Below are 23,249 nucleotides of genomic sequence, written 5' to 3'. Positions count from 1 at the left end.
GCAAAAATTATTTGTTGTAAATAGGCTATAATCAATTTTTAATTCGTCTATGTTTTTATATGACTCCCATCCAGGAAAATTGTAACCCTGTGTGTTCATTTATTCGGGATACACAACTAGAGACAAAGAGTTATCTAAAATCAAATAAAGAATTAAAAAGCGAGAATTTTTTTCTGAAACATTACCCGAAACATTAACCTTAATGTAGCATTTACTAGAACAGCTAAGAGGAATTCTATCAGGGATCCCCCCCCCCTCTACTTCTTACTGTAAAAGAGTCGATGATTAAAATCTTATTACGTTATCATATCAAAAGGCATTTTCTTTTCAGCTTAAAACGAAATAGAAAAATTATGGTTTAATTACCGCACACCACACAAAAATAAAACAACTCCCAGAATATTACAGATTACTAAAGGTATATTCAAGTTTCTTATTTTATGGTTTGAAAATGCATCCTCAGATATCTAAAGGAATTAAGAAATCTTTCATTTTAGCAGTAATCTTAGTTTAAAACACACTGGGGAGAAGGCAGTTTTTTTCTTCTACACTTGCAGCTGGGATAATTACCAACTGTTTATACTCCATATTTAAGTTGCATCCTGCTTTTCTCTCATTTCTGAATAACGACATCTCTCTTTCCTTCTCTCATCGTCCTTGACCAGCCTGCTAACAGTTCTGTCAGTTGACATGTATGGTTTTGCTTTTGCTTCTGCTGCTCATTGCCATCTCGAGGTTTTGCTCCGTTGAATAGATGTACAGAATTTTACATGTTGGTTATCTTCTCAACAGATTTGATACAAGTCCTAGTATCCAAATCCTATATTGTGTGTAGATTGTTGTTCCAATTTATAGGACTAGAAGCTACAAACAAAATATTTTACATCAAGAAGATAGCAACCTATAGAATTTTGAAACAAGAAGTTAGAAATATATAGAAAACGGTTCTAGCCTATGGAAACTGGAACTTTTATGTTGATTTTCTCACTCTTACTGGTAACAATTTCCTACATCTTTCTATTATTTCCTATTGGAGTGTTTTCTGCCATATTCGGCACCATTTGATGAGAATAAACAAAATTGTATAGTGTGCAGTCAATATACACATTTTGAATTTCGTCATATGTTAGACTTGATAAAATATTTATAATCTAATTCTAGACAGCGCATTTACAAATTTTCATACATGGCAGCTGAAGAGAACCAGGAAGTGTGATAATTTTCAGTGAGCGCTTGATGTCATATTGCTATATCCTTTAGTCTGTATTCTTTGCAATCTTAACGGTATATCAACACAGTAGCTAATTTCAAAATATCATTTCTTTATTCTAACAATGTATACGTGATTGTGTGTACATGAGCGTATAGATGAATGTAAAGATAACTAATTTGTAAAAATTTGAACATTTCTTCAAATATACAGGCCATTCCAGATTAGATGCGTTCATGGATTGTTCTTTGAAGGATATGGATGGAAGTAACCTCTGTTTGTAAGAGGTATTCAGTCAGTTTGTCTATTCATCTTCAGCACGGTATTACCCATGGCCCAATTGATAAATAAACAGTTCGATTTAGGAAAGAGAAAATGTTTTTTCTATTGCCTAAATCCTCGAACTGAAAATTATTAGATTAGATTCCAATGATTTGCAATTTTTGTTTTAAAAAGAAATTCATCATCAAGTGTTCTACCTTTTGAACAGCAATTTCACTGAGAACGATTTGTTAGACTTAAGTCCTTAAAAGGACTGGCTTAAAGGGACGAAGCAAGAATGCTTTTCATCTTCCCCGTTATCTGTAGAGGACTGTGTAGGGATAAGGTGTTATTGAGCTATTAAAGCTCTGATCATGGCAACAGGGTAACAGCAATAGCCGAGCCTCAGTTAGGACTTCATTGGCTACAGCATTGCCATCGATTACCCTCCAAGGGTATTAATCACCGCATCTCATTTGTTAGACGATATAACAGATCTATATATACCAACTTGTTATAGTGTCCACTGTCTGATAAGGAAACTCTTTATCTAAAATTCAAAAAGGTGTACTTATATAAAATTCAATTTTTTCATGTAATTTTTCTCTGTATATTTTAAATCATAATTTCTAGGATATCCTTTAATATTTTATAAGAAACTAGAGAAAACTTATTTGAATAAGATAAATAATGCCTTATAAATAAGATGGAACGGACTTCTTTGATTCGTTTGCAGGTTGACTACATAGTATGTATTTTCATATATGCATGCCACTCCTATGGGTAATAGGAATAGCATGGCATAAAAAATATTTTAAGTCTGTCAGGAAAAAAAGAACTAATTACAATAATATTTATGAAATTCGGTCGGATTGTGAATTGTTGTCTAGACTCGAATAGATTCTTTGTCTGTTTGCAATATTTGAATGAGATAAGATGGTTAAAACATTCAAGAACTAAACTACTATTATCTCTTTATATAATAAAACAGGCGTGACATTGTTTCCATGGTAACTGTAGTTCGGCGTCTGCTAGGTGGAAGAGTAGTCTGCTTCCTCTATTTGCAACACATTACTTTCGATCAGTGGCCAAGTACGTAGTCAAGGATGAACTAGGCGATGTTTTGCACGATAATTACAGAATCTTGAATATTCAAATTCCCCGAGGTAGTGACGAAAGCAATGAAGCGTTCTTGGACATGGAACAGTTATGTCCTAAAGATGCTTAATTTTGTACGTACTACATACATTGAGTAATAATGCAGGTTTTTATAGCTTAAATTAATAATGCTTCAAGAAGTTTTGCGCATAAACTAACAGCAGAAAGATGGCTACAAACTATTTCTCATTAACCGTGAAAACTTAAAATTGTCTGTCTTCAGCAATCCTTCAATTTCAACGTTTTTTTACCTCCTTAATTACAATACTTTCCCGAATCTTGTTTGTTCTCCCTTTTCAATAAAAATTAATTGGTTTTTTTATGCTCCAGTTTTCGCAGCTTTGAAATAACTCAACAGTTATTACCAAGAGGTGTTTGAGCCAAATTAAAAACGAGATTCCATCTCTGACTAGGTCAGGTTGCTTTATGCCTTCCAGAACAACTATCTGGAGAAAAAGACAATCGAGTTCCTCACCTGAATACATTAGCAGATGTAATGAGCCTTTACAGATGATGATGGGGGATCAGTACCTAGTTCCGGAATATCTACATAAAACAGATATTCTTGGAAAGAGTAGATTTTAATATCTCTTCCACGTTGACACTAGATTGCACTCAGAACCCAAATTATTATAAGACTATCAGTAGATCAAAGTGACATGTATATACTTGAAAGATGGCAGATAGAGAAGATACAAAGATACTATGACAACTCTTTTTACGCGCTGTTTTGTTCATTGATTTTATAGCAAAAGGAAGCTAACTCTCAGTGAGTAACTGAACTATGTTAAGGTAGCATTCACCATGATTAACTTACGTTTGTCTCAGAGATAAAAGAGGAAGCTATCTCTTACGAAATTTTCAGACTGACATGCTATACAATTCTGAAGCTCTCTGTTTGCTTAAGTAGGTGAATTAATCATTCGAATCTCCATTCCTTCGTTCTAATAGGAATACATTTTGGACTTTTAAGTCGAAAATGTATTCTTACATTCAAAATGTAAGCCTTTACATTACAGTTGAGCTCATAAATTTATTTATACATTGCTTTTCTTAAATTATTAATCCTTCTATCTGTGTCTGGGGTCTGTCAGAGGTTTTTCTTTCGTGTTGTAATATAATTTTAGGAGTACTCTATTTTATCTAATTTTCTTTACGTTTTGTAAAATGCAAAAGGTATCAGTTGAGCTTCAGAATTGTTTAAAAACACTTAACGTTTTCTCTAGCTGCCAAGAAAGTATGGATTCTGAAGTGAAATTTGTTTTGGAATGAAAAACATGATGCTAAAATCCCATTTTATCTAGAAAAATAGCAGTTACTGTTATTAAGCAACACGACGAAACAAATGTTTTTGGAATTTCAATATTTTTAACGTTTTAAACTTATAATTACAAAAATACTATTAGTCGACATATAAGCTATTGTCTTTTCTCATTTGAGTCTCCTTTTTGTGTTGAGTTTGGAGAAAAGAAAAAAGTATCCTCGACTTTCTCAAAACAGGCGAATGTAATATGAAGAGTCATCAAATGAATGGAGTGATACTTGGATAATCTTCGGTGTAGATTGATGCCGAATATGGAGGAATTTCTTCCTTTATTTCTTTCATTTATCTCTTATGTCCGAACTATTGTGTGCGATGCTTTTCGACTGACCATGATGAAGCTCGCACATCCTTGCTGTATTCGTTAAAAATACAAAGTTTCGTTCATGATGCGAACTTCTGGAATCAACAGTGGGCTACACTCTTGGAATTACACTAAACGTAAGCAATGAACTTATTCTGGAACCAAACATCTCTCTGAACCGTCAGTGTTTATTCATTAAAACTGATCCGTTGATTTTGCGTGTTCAAATTATCAAAGGAAAAAACCCAGTTTTAATTTTCGAGTAATAATTCGTTTAATAAGATTATAGTCAAGAGGGCTAGTAAAGTTCATCGGCTAACATCGGCCCGATAACCACATCCGGACAAAATTATCTGCTTCGGTTAAATATTGCCAGACTGGCTGAAGAAGAAGATGATGCACCCTTTTCCTGTGGTATCGAATTGGACCAACAATCTATCGACGAGTGCTTGTGGCACGATCGACAACTTGATGCGGTGTCTAGGGGAAACGATTGAGACCAGTCGTGCGGAACGAGGCTGTCTTCACGAGAGTGACGCCTTCAACCTTGAACTTTTTTTTTCTTTTTGATGTAGTCAGATACTCTTCTTCACAGCATCCTGATCTATTGGTCTTAGATGTAAACTGCTTTATCAAAATTAGAATTAAGTAAATATTCTCAAAAGAAAGATTTTGAGCCAATGACGTTAATAAATGATAAAAATTGTAGTATGTGTATATATATATATATATATACAGGTTGTCCCAAAATTCACGCAAGATTTAAATTTAGTGCCATTTGTGCGGTAAAGTGTTGCCAACCAGAAAAAAAAGACAGCGTGACAGTTGACAGTTCAGGGTTATTAAAAATGGAGCGCTACACGAAAGAACAACGCATTTTCATGGATTATGAAACAACAACAACAAGTGGATGCTTATTTTTCGAACAAAATCATCTTCAGCGATGAGGCTCATTTTTCATCTTGATGCTTCGTTAATCGACAAAATTGTCGCATTCGGGGTTCAGAAAATCCAAGAGTGATTGTTGAGAAACAAATGCATCGACAACGTGTCACTGTTTGGTGCGGATTTTGGGCTGGAGGCATCATCGGTTCCATTCTTCTTCGAAAATGCGGCTGGTAAGGCAATAACAGTTAATGGTGCTCGCTATCGCGACATGATAATCCAGGTTTTTGTGCCTAAATTGCAAGATATGGATGTGGGCGACATGTGGTTTCAACAAGACGGTGCCACATGCCATACAGCCCAAGAAACAATTCAATTACTGCATGAGTCATTTCCTGGTCGTGTCATTTCCCGTTTTGGTGATCAGAATTGGCCGCCCAGATCATGTGACTTAACGCCGTTGGACTTTTTTCTTTGGAGTTTTTTTGAAGTCTAAGATTTGTCTTCACGACCAACAAGCCCACGACCACCCACGCCTTGAAGGAGGAAATTGAGCGCTGTATCAACGAAATTCAGCCACATTTATGCAAAACGGTCATGGAAAATTTCGACAAAAGAGTGCGTATATGCCAGCAAAGCCGTGGAGGCCATTTACCCGATATGCTATTCCATGCATAACCCTATATACTGTATACTTTATGAATCAATAAGAAATTACAATTTTTAATTAAAAACCTGTGTTTTCTATCAAAATTACTTCTTGCGTGAATTTTGGGACACCCTGTGTGTGTGTGTGTGTGTGTGTGTATTTTTTTTTTTTTTTTTCCGCAAGATCAAGTCCTCGAACAGGTGTACAAAACATACAAATATTTATTACGAGACAATCTTAAAAACTTGGTTTTTAGAAATAAAATAGCGTTTTTTTTTGTATCATATTGTATTCGGTTTCAATTACCAGATCAATTTAATAATAGAAAATATTGCTTGAGAGTTCCCAGCAATATACAGCTAAATAATTTCATCTTCAAGAGTACAGAAAATTTCGCTCAACGGTATTTGGAGAACGTTCCACAGAGGAAATACAAAATTTAAACAAGTCACGTTCAAATCACGTAACTGGGAAAATTTCATTGTTGAAGACACGCGCAGTGTAGGAAATTAAATCAACAACAAAATGAAATGAACGAAATATTAGCATATTAATGTTGTTATTTGTAAATTGCCTTCATCTGAATATTTTTGAGAAACTATTTACACAAAAAATCGTCTATTTAAATAATTAGAAACACATTAAACGATTTGGCAGTGCATACATACGCTTAAATAACTGCAGAATGTTTTATAAAAGTAGATTTACCATAGCAACCAGACAGAATTAGCAACTTGATGTGAATTCTATGACTTCAAATGATCAAACAGCTCCTACAGTCATCATAAAGTTTTACGACTTGACTGCATCACGGATAAAAAAAAATACAAAGAAAAAAAAACCCGAATATTTAATATGTAACAAATTCTCTGAACTGTAACACTTAATGTTAATTCTTCAACATTCCTAACATCGATGACGATAAAAAAAAAGTGGTAAAAAATCGTATTTTAGTTAAAAATGGTAATCACTATGAAGTACAAGCGGAACTTGGTATTCGGAGCTAAGCTATTGAAAGCCGACTTGGTGATTAGGGACGCCTCACGAGCGATAGGACACAGATGTCTAGAAATGTTATTAACAAACGGTTTAGGAAATGTCGGTTTCCGTACTGCATGTCACGCGGGCTGCACGTTAATGAAGTAAGAATCGATTCCTTTCCCCCCCCTCACCCCACCCTACCCTACCCTACCCTCGACTCTTGTGGAACTTGTAACCGGACGAATATTAGCATTCCGTCTTTGCATCGGAATTTCGCACAGAAACCACTTAGAGTAATCTCGAACTCAAAATCCTTTTCATTGCGGGGAGTATCATAATTGCAAATGGGTGTGTGGTTCTTTGTAAGTCGAGTAAAATGTTTGAAGGACAAAGAAATGAATTTTTGGTATACACATTCATTTCCCTGTAAGTTGAAATGTGCATTGTGGAATTGATGTGTTCGTGACGGCTTCGTTTAAATCATAACCGTGGAGAGAGATTTTTGTCGGTCATGAGGAGTCAGTTCCCAAATGGCATGCGCGGTGACAGTCAAGAAATAAAGATAAACGAAAATACTAATTTAAAATAATGGTTTGTTTCGCTTAAACTGTAATTTATGTTTTTACAAAAATCAGCTACTGTCGAGAGAAGGATCGTTTGAAAAAAATATATTTACGAGTCCTACTCATAAGAGCCCTCCCCCCCTCCTCCTTCTCTGTGGAGCCTTCTTAGGTTAGTCGAATGAACGATACCCTTTGAATGAAAAGAGCTGGGTTTGAATCCTGTATAGTTAATTGTTGTTGTTTTTTATTTACTATCGAAGTATAAATACGTATATTCTTCTGACCGGTTTGCCTGTTTTGTGGGATAAAAACCCATTTCCGGGAGGAACAAAAAATGATGCCACCGCCGCATGAGTCTGGCTAACTCCACCTTCAGATGAGTCCAGAAAAAGATTCTTCTCTTGGAATTCAAATGCGGGCGGGCCCTATATAGAACGGGGAGAACCTTCATAAAGGGTTTTTTAGTCTTCATAATGATGATTCACAACCAAATAACTCAAGATGCTTAATCCTGTATCATGCGGAGGCAATAGAGCTTTCTTTCTCATGGAAATGTGGGTGTTTTGTCTCACAAAACAGGCCAGAAGAATATGCCGTTAACAGATTTCCAGACGTAGTTGCCTCATAGCGCTAATTGCTTTTGATGTGATTCAAAACAACGTGACGTAACGTGATCCAAGCTCCCAGTAGGTGTATTTAGCGCAGTTGAATGCATATAGAAACTATTATGAAATCACACCAATTTTAAACCAGTTATGCAGCTAATTTTAAGATCTGATACTCGTTTGCATTCTTATTTTATAAACCTTTAGTAGGAAAGTCAAGCAAAGCTAACTCGCTCTGCAAATAAGTGGATGCAAGAAGAGTATTTATTAAAAAAATATTTTTAATAATTTAAAACGTTGTGCAAGAAGAATTATTTTGCATTGTTTAGGATTAGGTTCACAACCTTTCATCGGTGGAAATGACAATAAAGCTATTTTCAATTTTAACAAGAACACTCTTTCAATGTTCGCGTTTTTTTTTTTTTTTTTACATTCTGTGGAAAACTTATGAAAGTCGTTAAATTGACAATAATGCTGATTAATATGCTTATTTATCACATATTCCTTCAGTTTTATATCATGCATTTTTTTCATTATATGATGTAAATTAACTGTTTTCACTCAGCAGATTCGCTTTTTTATTTTATACTTAACAAGACATTAATTCTTGTTTTTAATCCTCGACCGAAGCATAAGCAAATAAAGATTGCACATGAAGTATCTTCACGACTAGTCTACTTGTATATATAGAGAGAGACTGCTGACTTTGAATTGCCTCGGTATCCCATGTTCAAAAACATTATTTAAAAGATTCACAATAATAAAATTTTTTGTTAAATATAATATTCTTTACAGCATATTAAAAAATACTTTTTTCTATAATCCAAAGTATTTTATTAATATTTTATACGCCATTTATTTATTTGTATAATTAGTATATAGAAATTATATGAGCTCAATTAACCTATGAGAGACATGAAGGTATTTAATCCAATATCCTTGGAGGGTAATGGATGGCAATGCTGTAGCTAATGAAGTTCTAACTGAAGCTCGGCTATTGCTGTTATTCTCCTGCCATGATCAGAGCTTTAATTGCTTAATAACACCTTATCCATACACTGTCCTCTACAGATAACGGGGAAGATGAAAAGCATTCTTGCTTCGCCCCTTTAAGCCAGTCCTTATAAGGACAAAAATTTAACTTATGAGAGGTGAGGCATTCTGAAATTGAAAAAAGTCCTTTTTAGGACTTCTAGGGTAACAAATGGCAAAGCTGTAGCCAATGAAGTTTTAACTATTGTCGTTACCCAGCCATGACTAGAGCTTTTTAGCTCAACAACACTCCATCCACACAGATTTTCTTCATTCAGATGACGGGATAAAGAGTCAAGGACTCAGTCCATCGCCCAGTTCTTTTAAGAATTTAACCTATGAGAGATCCTAAAGACGTCAACACATCCCAACGGCTTGGTTCAGCAAGCTGCAGCATACGAGGCAACGGACATATTCAATATAGAAGACCAAAAGCTATATTAGCCTCCTATAGCGATGCATAATCTCCATGCCCATTCAGAGCGAGCAGACTGCTCATAAATTTTACCCTCACTGTAACCACAACAGATAGCGGGCATTATGAAAAGCATTTTGCTTCACCCCTAAAGACATAAATGTCAATACCCTATGAGGGAATGTTGATCGACCGTGAGATGTGGTGATTAATACCCTTGGAGGGTAATGGATGGCAATGCTGTATCCAATGAAATTCTGACTGAGGCTCGGCTATTGGTGTTACCCACCTGCCATAATCAGAGCTTTAATAACTCAATAACATCTTATCCCTACACTGTCCTCTACAGATAACGGGGAAGATGAAAAGCATTCTTGCTATGAGTCCCAGCCATGACTAGAGCATTTAGCAAATTGCAATATTAGCACCCTTTAGAAAATAACATCCCATCCACACAGATTTCCTCCAATCAGATGAAGGGATAAAGAGTCAAGGACTCAGTCCATCTCCCAAACAAACAAAACAAAATCTGTGAGTTGTATTTTCTGGGTCTATTTTTCAACTGTCCGGGGTTGAAGGACATGAGGCTTGATTCAGTGAGATTTAGAGCGATCTTGTAGATTACTGTACCCCAATTAAAGTTCGAAATCGGTCTAGATAGTAATGCTTATTGTAATGATTTTGCATTACGGGATTCTGAGGCCTCTGGTCTGAAGTCAGCAGCTTCTGTATACAAGTAGACGAGACGTGGAGATACTTCACGCAGAAACGTTGCTTACGCTTGGGTAAAGAAGTAAAGCAAGAATGTAATTTCTTGTCAAGTGTAATATGCTGTATAACCAAGCGGAAACACCTTCTTTGCTTGTTCTCTTCTTCTTTGGCGAAGTAATTGATTTTCATAATTTTTTTATTATTATTAGTGGCATAAGAATATTAATCACCAGTGTGATAGCAGCAATTTATTGTAATGTACAGTACATTTTCGACATTTTTTTACGCACAACATTCGATATAAGAATTTCTCAAGGATTTTATCAGTTTATTATTTTAATAATATTACAAATTTGCTTGGAAGCATCAAACACCCACAAACGCTATTGATTTGTATCATTAAAATGAGTCTGTTATTAATTCTGTGATTTAAAATGCTATCATTTACAGGATCTGAAATTACGAAGTTATTACTGAAAGCAAATGATCGCTAAATCTGTTTCGCCTAATTGACCCTCATCAGGTGAATGAAGAAGAAAGAAAATAAAATTCAGTATTGTCTTAAGGGATGTGATTGTGTTTTGAACTTGACCTATATCATGTCAATGTACTCCACTTTCATTAGGGGATTTACTTTGTGCTCGTTGCTTGATGAGTTGGCGTTTTCCTTCCTTATTTGAATATTCTCGGTGGTTTACGAAGTCTCCGCCAAGTTTCACTAATGGAACAAACTTTGATGCACCGTTCTTTTGTTCCTCGCACTCTGCACCTCTGATGAAATCTGAGCTGTGCTCATACACGCAACACCTCATTTCTCAGAGGAACGCAACGTAATTCTGTGGATAAAGGAATACGAATGAGGACGGAAACTAGTAAATGAAACGAATTCTATTACCATACATTTTACAATGCGCCCATTCGTCACCAATCTTTTTTTTTATATGAAAATTGCACTCACTGTTGAATATAAGAAGAAAAGTGGAAATTTGTGAACCAAAAAATAAATAAATAAATAAATAAAACCCAACCAAGTTCTGTTGAAAAGTGAAATCATTCTATAAAAGTTTTGAACAAGTAGTAAAAGAAAATACAATGAAAATCTAGTCAATTACTGTGCCTATTTGGTTTACTTTATGAATGGAGTTTGATTAACTTTCTCTCTTTGAGCAGATTTGTTTGATATCCGCAAAGAAACAAACCTTAAGATTACCGGGATTATAAGCTTCATAATATCATATCCAAGACGCTAAAAATATTTTGTGTGATCCAAGTTTTCGGATAGACCCGTGTACGGCTGTTGGTATCCCTCATGAATCGAATATCTTATATCTACCAGAGAGAGACACACGCATGTGAAACACAGTAGCTTATTGTTGTAGGTTATATATATTCTGGGTAACAACGTCGATATGTGTTCCTGGAAACAATATCTCTTGTTTACCATGTGGATATTGGAAACCCGATAGCTTCTCTTACAGTGGTTGAAAAATTTCCCAAATGAAAGGATAAACAAGCAAAGAAAATGCCTTCATCAAAGAGTTATGAATCTACCTCATCAGATTATCGATTCAAAATAAGTCAAGTAATTCTATTTATTGTAATTAAAAATTAAAGTTTATTCATTCTCTTATAATACACATTTTATTATGATAGCAAATGTGTTTTATTAATACACCTTTTACTATTTATTATAATTATCATACATTAAGTTTTATAACATTTAATCTAAAAACAGGAATCGACCGTGAGATGCGGTGATTAATACCCTTGGAGGGTAATGGATGGCAATGCTGTAGCCAATGAAGTTCTAACTGAGGCTTGGCTATTGCTGTTATCCTCCTGCCATGATCAGAGCTTTAATAGCTCAATAACCTTATCCCTACAGTGTCCTCTACAGATAACGGGGAAGATGAAAAGCATTCTTGCTTCGCCCCTTTAAGCCCGTCCTTATAAGGAATCTAAAAACACTTCGTAATTTTTTTCTCCGGTCTTTTGTATTTTCCCGTTTTACTTGCTAATACTTTAAAAAATGCTTTTGTTTTAGAAATGTTTTATGGCTGATACGTTTATTAATTTACAAAGTAATGTTGTACAAATAGAACAGACAGTTTTAAACAGAGGCAAGCGAATGTAATTAACATGTAAAATGTAAGTTTTTATTTTATTCTCTTATAATATTTATTTCATTATAATAGCAATGTATTTTATTAACACACCTTTTACTATCTATTATAATTATCATACATTTAATTTAACATATAAAAATATTTCGTAATTTCTTTCCACTATTCTTTGTATTTTCCAGTTTTACTTGCTAATTCTTAGTGTTTTTAGAAATATTTTATAGCTAATATGTTAATTTACAAAGTAATGTTTTACAAATAAAACAGACGAAATTTTAAAAAAAGGCAAGCAAAGTTCGACCATTAAAAATAAAATTAAATTGTTTATTTAGCATTCGTGAAATTCTCTTATTTCGTTGTCATAGTAATTTATTCAAGTATTGGGCATGCGTGAATAAAAAAAAAATAGAAAGAGTTCCGAATTTTCACAGCAACACTTCAGTTTTCAGAACGATATGAATAAGCACTACTGAGCATGCGTTCTCGTGAAATATTTTAAAAAAATTGTCATTTCACAAAATATTTTAGATAGTCTACTTTTAGTATTATTTTGTGTCCAATAATGAATTGTGAAACGGCAACCACCAGGAAAAAACTGTCATACTTCACCCCACATTATTTATTTCTTTTTAACTGTATGTGAATAATATTTGAATAACTAAGATTCATGTGCGTGTGTGTATATAACATTTTTTGTATGCAGAGCCGAGAGGAAAAATTCTTGAAGCGCCATTTCACTGTTTCCATCATATTTTCGAACTACCAATAAATATTCAACTACAAAATGAAATTGATGTGCATTTTCGGTTTGTTTTTGCGAATCAGAGATCTGATTTCGTAACGTTTGCTTCACATTTTTTTATCTTCAACTCCAATAACTATATTCATATATTCTGATGAAATTTTAGATATAAATCCTTCATAGGAATTACATCTAAATACACAACATCAGAACGAGAAGATAGGATATGCATCAGTCAAAATATATGAGAAATTTTTTATGAACTCTGGCTATGAAAAGGTACATCGTATGCCAGTACTGCGATTAGCTAAGGATTAAATAAGGGTCAAACTCTTCTCTAGAGACCAAATACAGAACTTTTTGAAGCCACTCCAATAAGCGAGGCAGTAGTCTCACACCGAGTAATGAAATTCATCTCCCATCTAAAGAGAATCACAAACATCCTGCTCATGGCGGGATTCGAACCGGTAGCCTGTTGGTAGCAGAGCTGTTACACTAGCCCTCTCGGCTAGTGTAATCAGGTAACATCTGGAGTATAATGTGGGATTGAATATGGACTAGACAAACACATCGCTACCTTTAGTCGGAAATGGATCTTTAAACTTAAAGATCCATTTCCGACTCTATTTCTTCACCAGCTCGTTCTACCGAGAATTAAATCTGCATTTTCTCTGTCGTTAATTTTCCCCTATGATATGGGCGGCAAACTAGCACTCCTAAGCAATGGAAACCTCAGTTTAACTTTCAAAGCGGAAATTTTCTGAGCATGTTGTCGACGTCTAGGCGTCGAACCGGATTACCGAGAGCCTCCAGAGCTTAGTCAGTATCGACGATGCCCATCATTTGTATCACATGAAGGAGACCTTCACAAGGGTTTTTCCCCCATTTGAAGAAGAGTTAGCCGTTGACAGGGTTTATCATCCTAGACAACAGACTGTCGGAAAAAATGCATGCAGTTAACAGACATAAATATATGGGTTTCATAATTTTAATTACTTCGTACATAATTCAAAACGACCCAACCCGATCCTGACTAATGGTAGGTATACCACCTCCGTATCATTCTGAGCAGAAACAAACAACCTAAAACACCCGAGTTCGATCCTATCCTATTTTACGCTGGCGCGTAGACTTACACATTTTATCGTGTAGGTGTTCGGAACCCAAATCCTACGAAGTAGGTTGGTTAGTCCTCATTCCTGGAGGTGTCCCATGTCTGTGTTCACGTGGCCGGTTTGCCCATTCTGAGGTACGAAAATCCCGAGTTTCCGGGTGAAAAAAAAAACCTACCTCGTATTAGACCTGCTAACTCACCTTTAATCGAAAGAGACCAGGTAAAGCTTCCTCACGTTATCGACGAGAATCGAACCCAGGTCTTTCTGACCAAAGGGCTTCGTCTATACCGACTGAGCTACGGAGGCTCTCCGAGTTCGATACCGGCCCCTTTATGACAGGAACATTTATAAGCACTTTCAGAAGTCCGTTAGTCAGTCTAACAAAGGGGGGGGAATATGATTTTTCATCCCACAAAACAGGCAGACAGGTTATACACTAATTGACGGACAGCATCTGACCTCACACTCTTAATTGCTTTGAGTATAGCCTTAATCTGTACTCAACGAACTAGTGATGATATTGGAAGAGGTCAATTATTTTCTGAGTATGTGCAATCATATTAGGGATTCAACCCCATTGAGAGTATTCTGAAAATTAAGGGGGGGGGGCAACATGCTTCTGCTATTCTAATTGCATGTTGGGTCTATTTTCTTAGCCTCAACGATCATTAAACTATGGAATGCAATATAAATCAGATCATTAAGCATGCACAGAAATTGGGAAGTAAGTACCAAAAAGTGCCTCAACTTCACTGCTGTAATTTATCAACACTAAAATCAATACATTTTCTGAATCACATTCTAACCAATGAAGCTTATCCTTAATAGGTCCATAGGGTATCAATCATCCAAAAAAGAGACTCGATCATTACGAAGTTAATCTTCGTCTCGTAGCAGATGCAGCGACCTTAACGACTATTGATCACAGGAACTGATTTTATAAGCGATTCATCTCTTATTCATCTACAGCAAATTTCTGGACCAATCTCGAATCTCTAGGAAAAGCCTGATTTTCAGAATTTCGCAAAATTCAAATGTTCAGAATGAAATAGTTCCCCAGTGAAGTATTCAAAGTATTTATGCTTTATTGGGAGCAATTTTATCTCTCTATCCGTTACTTTGCTTTAATTTTTCCAAGTCATATTTAAATTTCATTGTTTATATTTGTTCAAATTTTATCGGGTTATGTAGAGTTTCAAATACTCAATAGTCTGGTTGTCTGCCTATTATTTGCCGTCAGTTTAAGAGCGCCTAGTGATATACTAATTATTATAATTCACTCGAGTTCCATTTGGCTAAACCATACTCCGATCGTTAACTTTTAGTGAAGTCCATTAACTCTGTCCTGCAACACAGTTCCCCTGAGGGTAAACTGCATTGCAACCGATGATGTTTATGAAGTCCTTCAACAGATATATTGAATCGCATCGATTTACAATGTTCAGCTTTATTAAGCGTGTGTCTAAGTTGACTCGAGGAAGGAATGAAAAACCGAAGGTGGAATTCTAGTAGACGAGGATTGATATAGTTAAGAAATCCGATATATCCGTTAAACAGAAAAGGGGAAAAATAGGAAAAACTCCCGTAGACGTCTAGTGTTTATACTATAAAATCGATGTTACCATCTGGCTTTAAAATACATACCATCCAAACAAGAATCATTTTACGATTTTTTTTATATAACATTTGGGATATTTCTGATTTGAGTACGTGTGCAATATTGATTATTTATTTCTTGTCAGTAGAAACAACAGACACACAGACGTGCTGACAAATCACATGCGCTTGCTTGATTGGACACATAGTAGAATGCAAATACTTTCTTTGGAATACGGAAGTAACAAAGAAAATGATGAGATACTTGACGATAACAATTGGGAAAGAATTTCAAATTTCGAGCGATGAATCTTCCTCAAACAACACATATATTTATTTAATAAAGAAAAATATAATTAAAAAGTTAGTTTATTTTCTAACTAAAGATTGGACGTCCTAATACTGTGGTATTTCATTGTTATCATAAGTAAAAGTTTCCGGTCGAAATACTACATCCTGCTCTGTTGTGAGTTTTCTTTTTTGCTTACGGACTAACTGCATATTTAGCAATCGAATGTGAAATTTTTGGTTTATTACGTACAAATCAAATGCATATTAGTTCTTTGCTACACAGTAAATGGAATTTTTTGTTATTAATTTGCACGATATTTGTACGTTATAAACCACAAAAATGCTCTGTAACGTAAATATTATATTACGCATGCACACTGATTTGTTAGCTGGATATATCAACACCATAGAAAAAACTAAATGGTGTCAGCTTTTAATATTTAAAAAATTCTAGGTATTTGGAAGATAAACTTTATAAAATAAACGAATTATATTTTAATAATGAAGTTTATATATTTTTTTATTTAATTAATGAGTTTATACAAATGTTATTAATGGATCGACTGACTTTATGTAACTTATAACTGGCTGTTGGAATAATGTGGTAATCTGTGCAATTATGATAAAAATGCAAAACACACAAACACATGCGATATTGTATGATCCATTTATTGAAGTGATATCACTAAATTAACTGTCTGTATTTTTTTATCTATACTATTCACTGTTTTAACTCCGTTTTATATTTCTCCACGATTTATTAACCTAAATATTACATTTAAGTATTAAAATTAAAAAGTTAAAATTAAAGTTCAAACTATTAAAATGTTATTTTAAAGATCTTTTATCATTTATATATTATTTTACCAATTTAAATATTTCATATTTTAGAATTTTTAATGTCTAATAAAAAAATATATAATTACTTAATATTGCCAGTTTTAAAACTGTGAACTTTGGCTAATCACTTTGAATATAATAGAATATTAAACTTCTTGCCCATCTCCTATTTCATTATGAACAGATAGAATTACGTCACACAGTAATGGAGTTTTAATTAGAAAGGAAACAGTAATATTTCCCCCCTGTTCTATTTATCGTTTATTATTATTATGCTTTATTTCCTAGTTATGGTGAATACTATCTTAAAAATAAATTGCCTTTGCTACAGTGAATATCAGTTGGATGCCTTCTGAAACACATGTTTCGATTAATCATCAGCCATTCTTCTTTCGGCATTTAATTTGGACATTTAAAAAATTATTATGGATCTTCATATCTCAAGGCACTTCCGAAAGTTTTTCCATACGAATGTAATCATTTTTCCATCGTTTGCAAGATAAATGGTTAGTAATTATTGATGCAAACCGCTCTAGAACTTTATTAATAATTTCTCTAAACACGTGATTATTAATTCATACTCGCATTTTTCCCAATTTGGTCAAAGCTTATTTATTTATTAAGCTAACGCAAAATTAACGTTAAATGCAGTGCTAGAAAATGCTAACGATTTAAATAGCATCTGAAGCAAATAGCGCACGTGAATAGATGTTCATTTCAACTGAATACAATTATATGCGCTATTAATTCATCGTTTGGGCTCTTTAACTGAGATCACAATGATTCGATTGCATTGTTGTTGTGTAATACATTCTATCGTCTGCTGTGAAGTTTTGCAATAACAATAGCTTTCGTTGCCAATAAAGAACCGTGGTCGATTTCAATTGTTTGAATTCGCTTGCATTTCATTTTTAACATGTATTAATGAAGTTATGCAAGCGAATTCAAACAATTGAATTTAATTATTATTTTGTGTTTGTTTAGAACCGCATTGATAACTTAGTACCCCGAAATATCCATAATCAACTTATTCATTTATATATTTATGAGGCATTAACATTTTTTTTCCTGCTTATCCGGAAGAAAATTAGACTTCATAAAAAAGTTACTTACTCGGTAGCGTATATAGAAAAATTTTATCGTGTTTAAAGGATTTATGTCAATTCAATTATGGAAAAAAATACTACGCTAAAGACAAATATTAAACTTCTTTTTACATACCTGCAAGACAAAGCGTAATCCACACATGAGCACATGTAAGATAGCCAACAACCCGAACTAAAACCATCTCCGACAGTGGAGTTACGAAGACCACGACACTATCGGTAGCAATGTCCATCCCAATCACTTTTCCTCGTGTATGTTGTGTAGGAGTGCGCGCGCGCGCCTTTTCTCTCTGGACGGTAGTAGCAGCAGCAGCAGTAGCGCGCGCCGGAAACAGAGCTAAGAGTACGATCAGTGTGGTGCGTGCGAGAGCGAAGGAGGGGAAGAACTGACTCCAGCGCGCGAAGATACGTTTTGCTTCGCCAGCTCCGTGCTCCTTGCTTTCATAGCGTAGCAGTTGTAGTAATCGTAGTAAGGCTGGTAACGATTGCGTTCAGATGGATGCTTTGGACGCGCATGCGCGGGAGCGAAAGGCGCCAAGTTCTCCCTCCCTCTCTCTTACTTAGGTCTTGTTAGAAGATAGTTGCCGGAGGATAATGTTAACGATGAGAAACTTCGGACGAGTCGAACGTAGCGACTCATCCAATGTCATAGGATAACTACTGCACCTTTCTATATAACAGTTCATTAGGGATGATAATGATGTTCGGAAGGGGGGGGAGCGGAGGGGTGCATTCCCGTTTCTAATGGTAAAAGTTCGCGGCACAAGATGACGGAATGTTTGATTGATTCCGGCGTTCATCTTCCAAAATCCTTGATAACTTAGCCGAAAATTTGTGTGCATCTCATTTCGTTTTCCCATTTCGTACCTTCTGCGGATGTAACTCAATAAAACTACGGCCTCGTAGCCGCACACCGCGTTATATCGTTAAGTGGGAAATTCGTTACCACTGAAAATAACTACGGCGTTCACGACCGTAGCGGTCCTGACGAGACAAAGGGTAGAAAATAAATTGTCTGTTTGTGAATAGTTTTTGAAATATATAGTGGCTATAAAACTTTTTTTTTTGTAATTCCTTTTCCCCTTCTTTCTGTTCTCCTAGATTTATTCGTTTCATGAAAAATGTGCTTAGTATCCTGGAAAATATGCTTCATTCAATGGTGACTTTGTTGCGCGGTTTATAGATGGCGCTAAAGTAAGTGAACTTGTTTGATCAGTTACATCGACCTCATTATAGAGAAGACGTTACAATGATATACAGACTTTCCAAGCTGGGTGTGCATAATTTAAAAGCTGTGTTGACTAGAAAATTTTCTACTGCAATGGAAAGGTACAAAGATTGATATGTTCAAATGCAGATGGAGACAAACTGAAGACACGAAAGAAAAATCTTTGTGATTAAGTATGTTATTTGATCGTCTGCGGTAGATATAATGAGAAAGACCTTTTAACTATATCGTATGTAAACATTTATATACAGCTTTGGATGTTTCTGTAGTGGGTTCGAGTCTACCCAAGTGTTCGTTAAAAATTGGAACCAAATGATGCCTATTGTATTGATAAATACGAAAATAAATTTAAAAAAGAAAACGAAAGAACAGAATTAAACGAAAGAAAGAAACTATAGCGAAGATGATAAAATTATATATGTTGGAAATAAACGAAGATAAAAAAAATGAAGAGATGATTACTTTTTTTAATAAACAAAGTAAAGGATAATTGCAGGCTCTATACGAAAAAATCAAATAATAGTGAAAGAAATATAGGAATATGAAGTCTGATTATGTTCTTAGTTTTATTCGGGAACTCCTAGAGTGCCAGAGAGTCCGTTGGTTTGATTATAAGAAAATGAATGAGTCTATTTATTTTTATGAATAACTGAGATAGACGGAATGCTTGATTAAATGTCAACAATGAAACTTGAACTGAATGATAACAATAGGCTGACTTTTATCCAAAACGTATTGTTGCAAAATACAAAAAAAAAGTTTTGCCTCGTATTTACGTTCTTAGACATAATCAACACACGCATGAGCGTGTTAGTATTGTAGCAGCTTCTTTTTCGAAGCAACATAAAGGCCGGATCTTAGTTTCCGTCTAGCAATGTAAAGCCGTGCAGTACAAAGCAAGCACACTCGTAACTTTATATAACAGAGCACGGGAATATTAAACTCAAAAATTTATACCAACCTATGTGCCCGTATGGAGCCAAAATGTATGTTGTTCCGTAATAACAATTCGGAGCTATGTAAATAAGGAGAAAATGATGCTATAATAAGAACGCTTTTTGAGACCGACACGTTTAAAGTAATATTTATATCGGATAATGCGAGTCTTTGTATTGACATTGTTAGTTGGCGTGAGGTCATCGTATGCAAATGAAAATAAAATGTGTCCAATCCTAAAAATAAAATAAAAACGAATAGATTTAAAAAACGACACGCAATTTTTAATGGTGGATGCTCTCCTTTTAGTTAGCGCATGTACCATTAAAAAAGCCGGCGCCTGTGTCCATTGACAATAACCTTCCTTCGAGCTGTACTTTCTTATTCGCCGGCTTTTCTCCAGATCGTTTCGCAGACGAGCTCGCGCTTCTTCTCGCATACAATTCTCTACCGCTCAAGTGTTTGGCAATCAAGACTCGAGATTAACTATTTTAATCTTTTAAGTAGGACGAAACGCATAGTGGATTTGGCAAAGGATGTTACACAGTGAGAAGTACGCAATTGGCACGTTTTGTTTGCTGTGTGGTAAATCGTGTTAGACCCAGGTTGAGTTGCTAAAAATATAAATAAAAACAAACCTTGCTATAAATGTCCTCTTATCCTTATCATAACATATCGACATATAAATAAATAATATCAATGAAATAGATTCTTTATAATTCAGGATTACTACTTTTTCTTATTGTTTATTTAATAAATATTTCACTTGAAGAAGCGAAGTTAGTATTTCTTTTATTAATTTCAAACATTAAGAAATTTAGAATAAGACGTCCTACCTTTTCTTATGACTTTTGGACAGCTTTAATACTAACCGAGAAAATCTAAAACTATTTAGATAACCTTACTACTAGCTTATTAAAGTATGTTACTCTTTAAGTAGAGATACAGCAGTTACATTACCTTTAACTAGATAAATAAAGACACTATGTTTAAGTAGAGTATATTTTATATTGTACTTAAACAAAAGTCAGAGGAGTAGGGAAGATTACTGATATATATATTTTACATTACCATGAAGATAGGTGCCTCCGTAGCTTATTCGGTATTAGACGAAGCTTGGTCTCTTTCCACTAAAAGTGAGTTAGCCAGTCTCATACGGACGTAGAGTTTTTTCACCCGGAAACCCCCAAAAAGACAAATCATTTCAGTGAACACACACCGGGAGGCATAGGGCTAATCTCCTTATCCTCGAGTTGCGGTTGCGAAGTCCAAGAATACCTAGAAAGGTCGTGGGCGCTTAAGTACCTGTTAGGACCACTGATAAGATTAAGATAGGTGATAAATTTTAGAAACACATCAATGCCAGAAACATACGCAAATAAACAAATCTCCTCACCTAAAAGTAATCTAATATTCCGATTATTTTTTCCATGTTTTCATGTATAATAATACAGTTAATATAAATCTTGGTTTTGTAAGGCCCTTCTTCTGTCAATCATTAAGAGATACGATCTTACTTCACAGCTGAAATTATTCCAAATAGTGATGTAGTAATAGAGGTTTTTTTTTTTCGTAATTACGTCAAGCGATATAATATATGATATCTCGTGCAAGTAATTTTCTTGAGAAGATGACACGTGCGTGAAAGATTTACCACCATTAATGCATTGTTTTATATCAATCTAATGTAACTGTTACAGCTGTTCTTGGTCACGTAAGTTTCATAAAAAGATCATTCATAATAATTATCTTGTGTTAGATAGTTCGATGTGCGATAACTCACCTTTTATAATAATTTATTAATATATATATATATAACCGAAGATAACATTACTTTTTCCCATTTTCAACAATCACCCATCGAGATGTAAAAGGGATTGTAAAAGGGGTTTCAAGTGTGAAGATTAATACAGATATTTGTTTTCCGAAAGAATTATCAATATCATTTATTTTATAGTCAAGTAAGTAAATATTCTTTATCTTTAGAACTTTATTCCCCTTTCGTAAGTTTTATTAGTCTTCAAATGCTCCAAACTCATCACTAAAACTACGTATTCGTAAAGATAAACTCCTTTATCGTGTATTTCTTTCTTTAGTGTTTTTTTTTCAACAAACGAGGCATTGCGAACAACGATAAAACCAGTCCGTTTTCAATAAATCCAAATCTTATTCTGTAAAGGTCAAAAGTAGAAAACTTGCTTAGTACTTAGTTGCAACTTTTGCTTTAACCTAAATAAAATTTGTCCTGCTGTCGAGAGTTTTACTCTGGCAGCATTCAGATGATTCTATTACAACGCTGTTGGAGATAAATCTGAAACACGTCTGTCTTTTTTTTTTGTATTTACCCGTTCAAGTTAATTTTTTAGTGTAACATTGACATTGGTCTAAACTACTGTGCTATTAAAAAGTAAATTTTTTTAACCACGTACCGTTCTGATATTTTTACCAACAGTTACTTGTGTGTTAGCTCATTCCTGGAGTCTTAGTTTCGAAAGAAATGCAAAAACAGCCAAATTCTAGAGTATCAAGAAACTTTTGGTCTGATTAACGATCTCCAATATGGGTCGCTATCGTTCTTGCGACTATTCTTACTTCGTCCATCTTTGGACCAATGCCATAGAAGTTCGAAAAAGCTGATAAGTTGCCCTTGACATTTCAAAAACTAATTTTCCTAAGATTGGCATGCTTGAGCTTTTTAATTAGCCCTTATCTTGTATTTCCTCTTTTTTTTTTTTTTTCAAATGAATGTTACTGCGTTTGTCTCAAAGTGATTTTCAAATATGAGAACTAATTACGGACGTTGGAATATACTTTTTCGTTTGCATATTAGTGATCTTTTATTGGTATAAAATTGTCTGCACAGTTCTGTCGATTCAGAGAAAATTAAACCCTAATTGAGCAGTCTTAAAATTCTGTTTGTAATTTTTCAATTTTTTAATACGCATAAAATGCCTAATATATACCCATCAAGGCACATTAATCAGAATATGCTGATTTTATTACACAAATTTACATAACTAAATCGAAAACTGTTCGATCTTTTAATTTCTATAATTCTCATTTAACAGTCGTTCAAATCAATTACTCCAAGTCTCCAAAATATTTTTATAGTTTCTTCACTTTTATCATCTTTGATTTCCTTTACAGCACTCTTTTCTTCACTTCTAAGCTTTTACA

The 23,249-nt window shown here is 34.5% G+C and overlaps 1 protein-coding gene across 1 annotated transcript in view; it reads right to left on the bottom strand.

Moving 5' to 3' along the window:
• Window positions 1-18,141, bottom strand: part of LOC150094688 (cell adhesion molecule Dscam1-like) — a 374,142-nt gene extending 356,001 nt beyond the window's left edge. The window contains exon 1 of the mRNA XM_090411632.1: window positions 18,024-18,141. Coding sequence (XP_090267758.1) covers window positions 18,024-18,141 — 118 coding nt within the window. The remainder of the gene's footprint in view (window positions 1-18,023) is intronic.
• Window positions 18,142-23,249: the final 5,108 nt, after the last annotated feature.

Source organism: Typopeltis vanoorti, chromosome 21 (genome assembly GCF_054136105.1).
Source record: "Typopeltis vanoorti isolate ZY-2024b chromosome 21, IOZ_Tvanoo_1.0, whole genome shotgun sequence".
In the NCBI taxonomy this organism is placed as follows: domain Eukaryota; kingdom Metazoa; phylum Arthropoda; class Arachnida; order Uropygi; family Thelyphonidae; genus Typopeltis; species Typopeltis vanoorti.
Note: the sequence above shows the minus strand (reverse complement) of the source record. Positions and strands in the feature narration are given on the sequence as shown.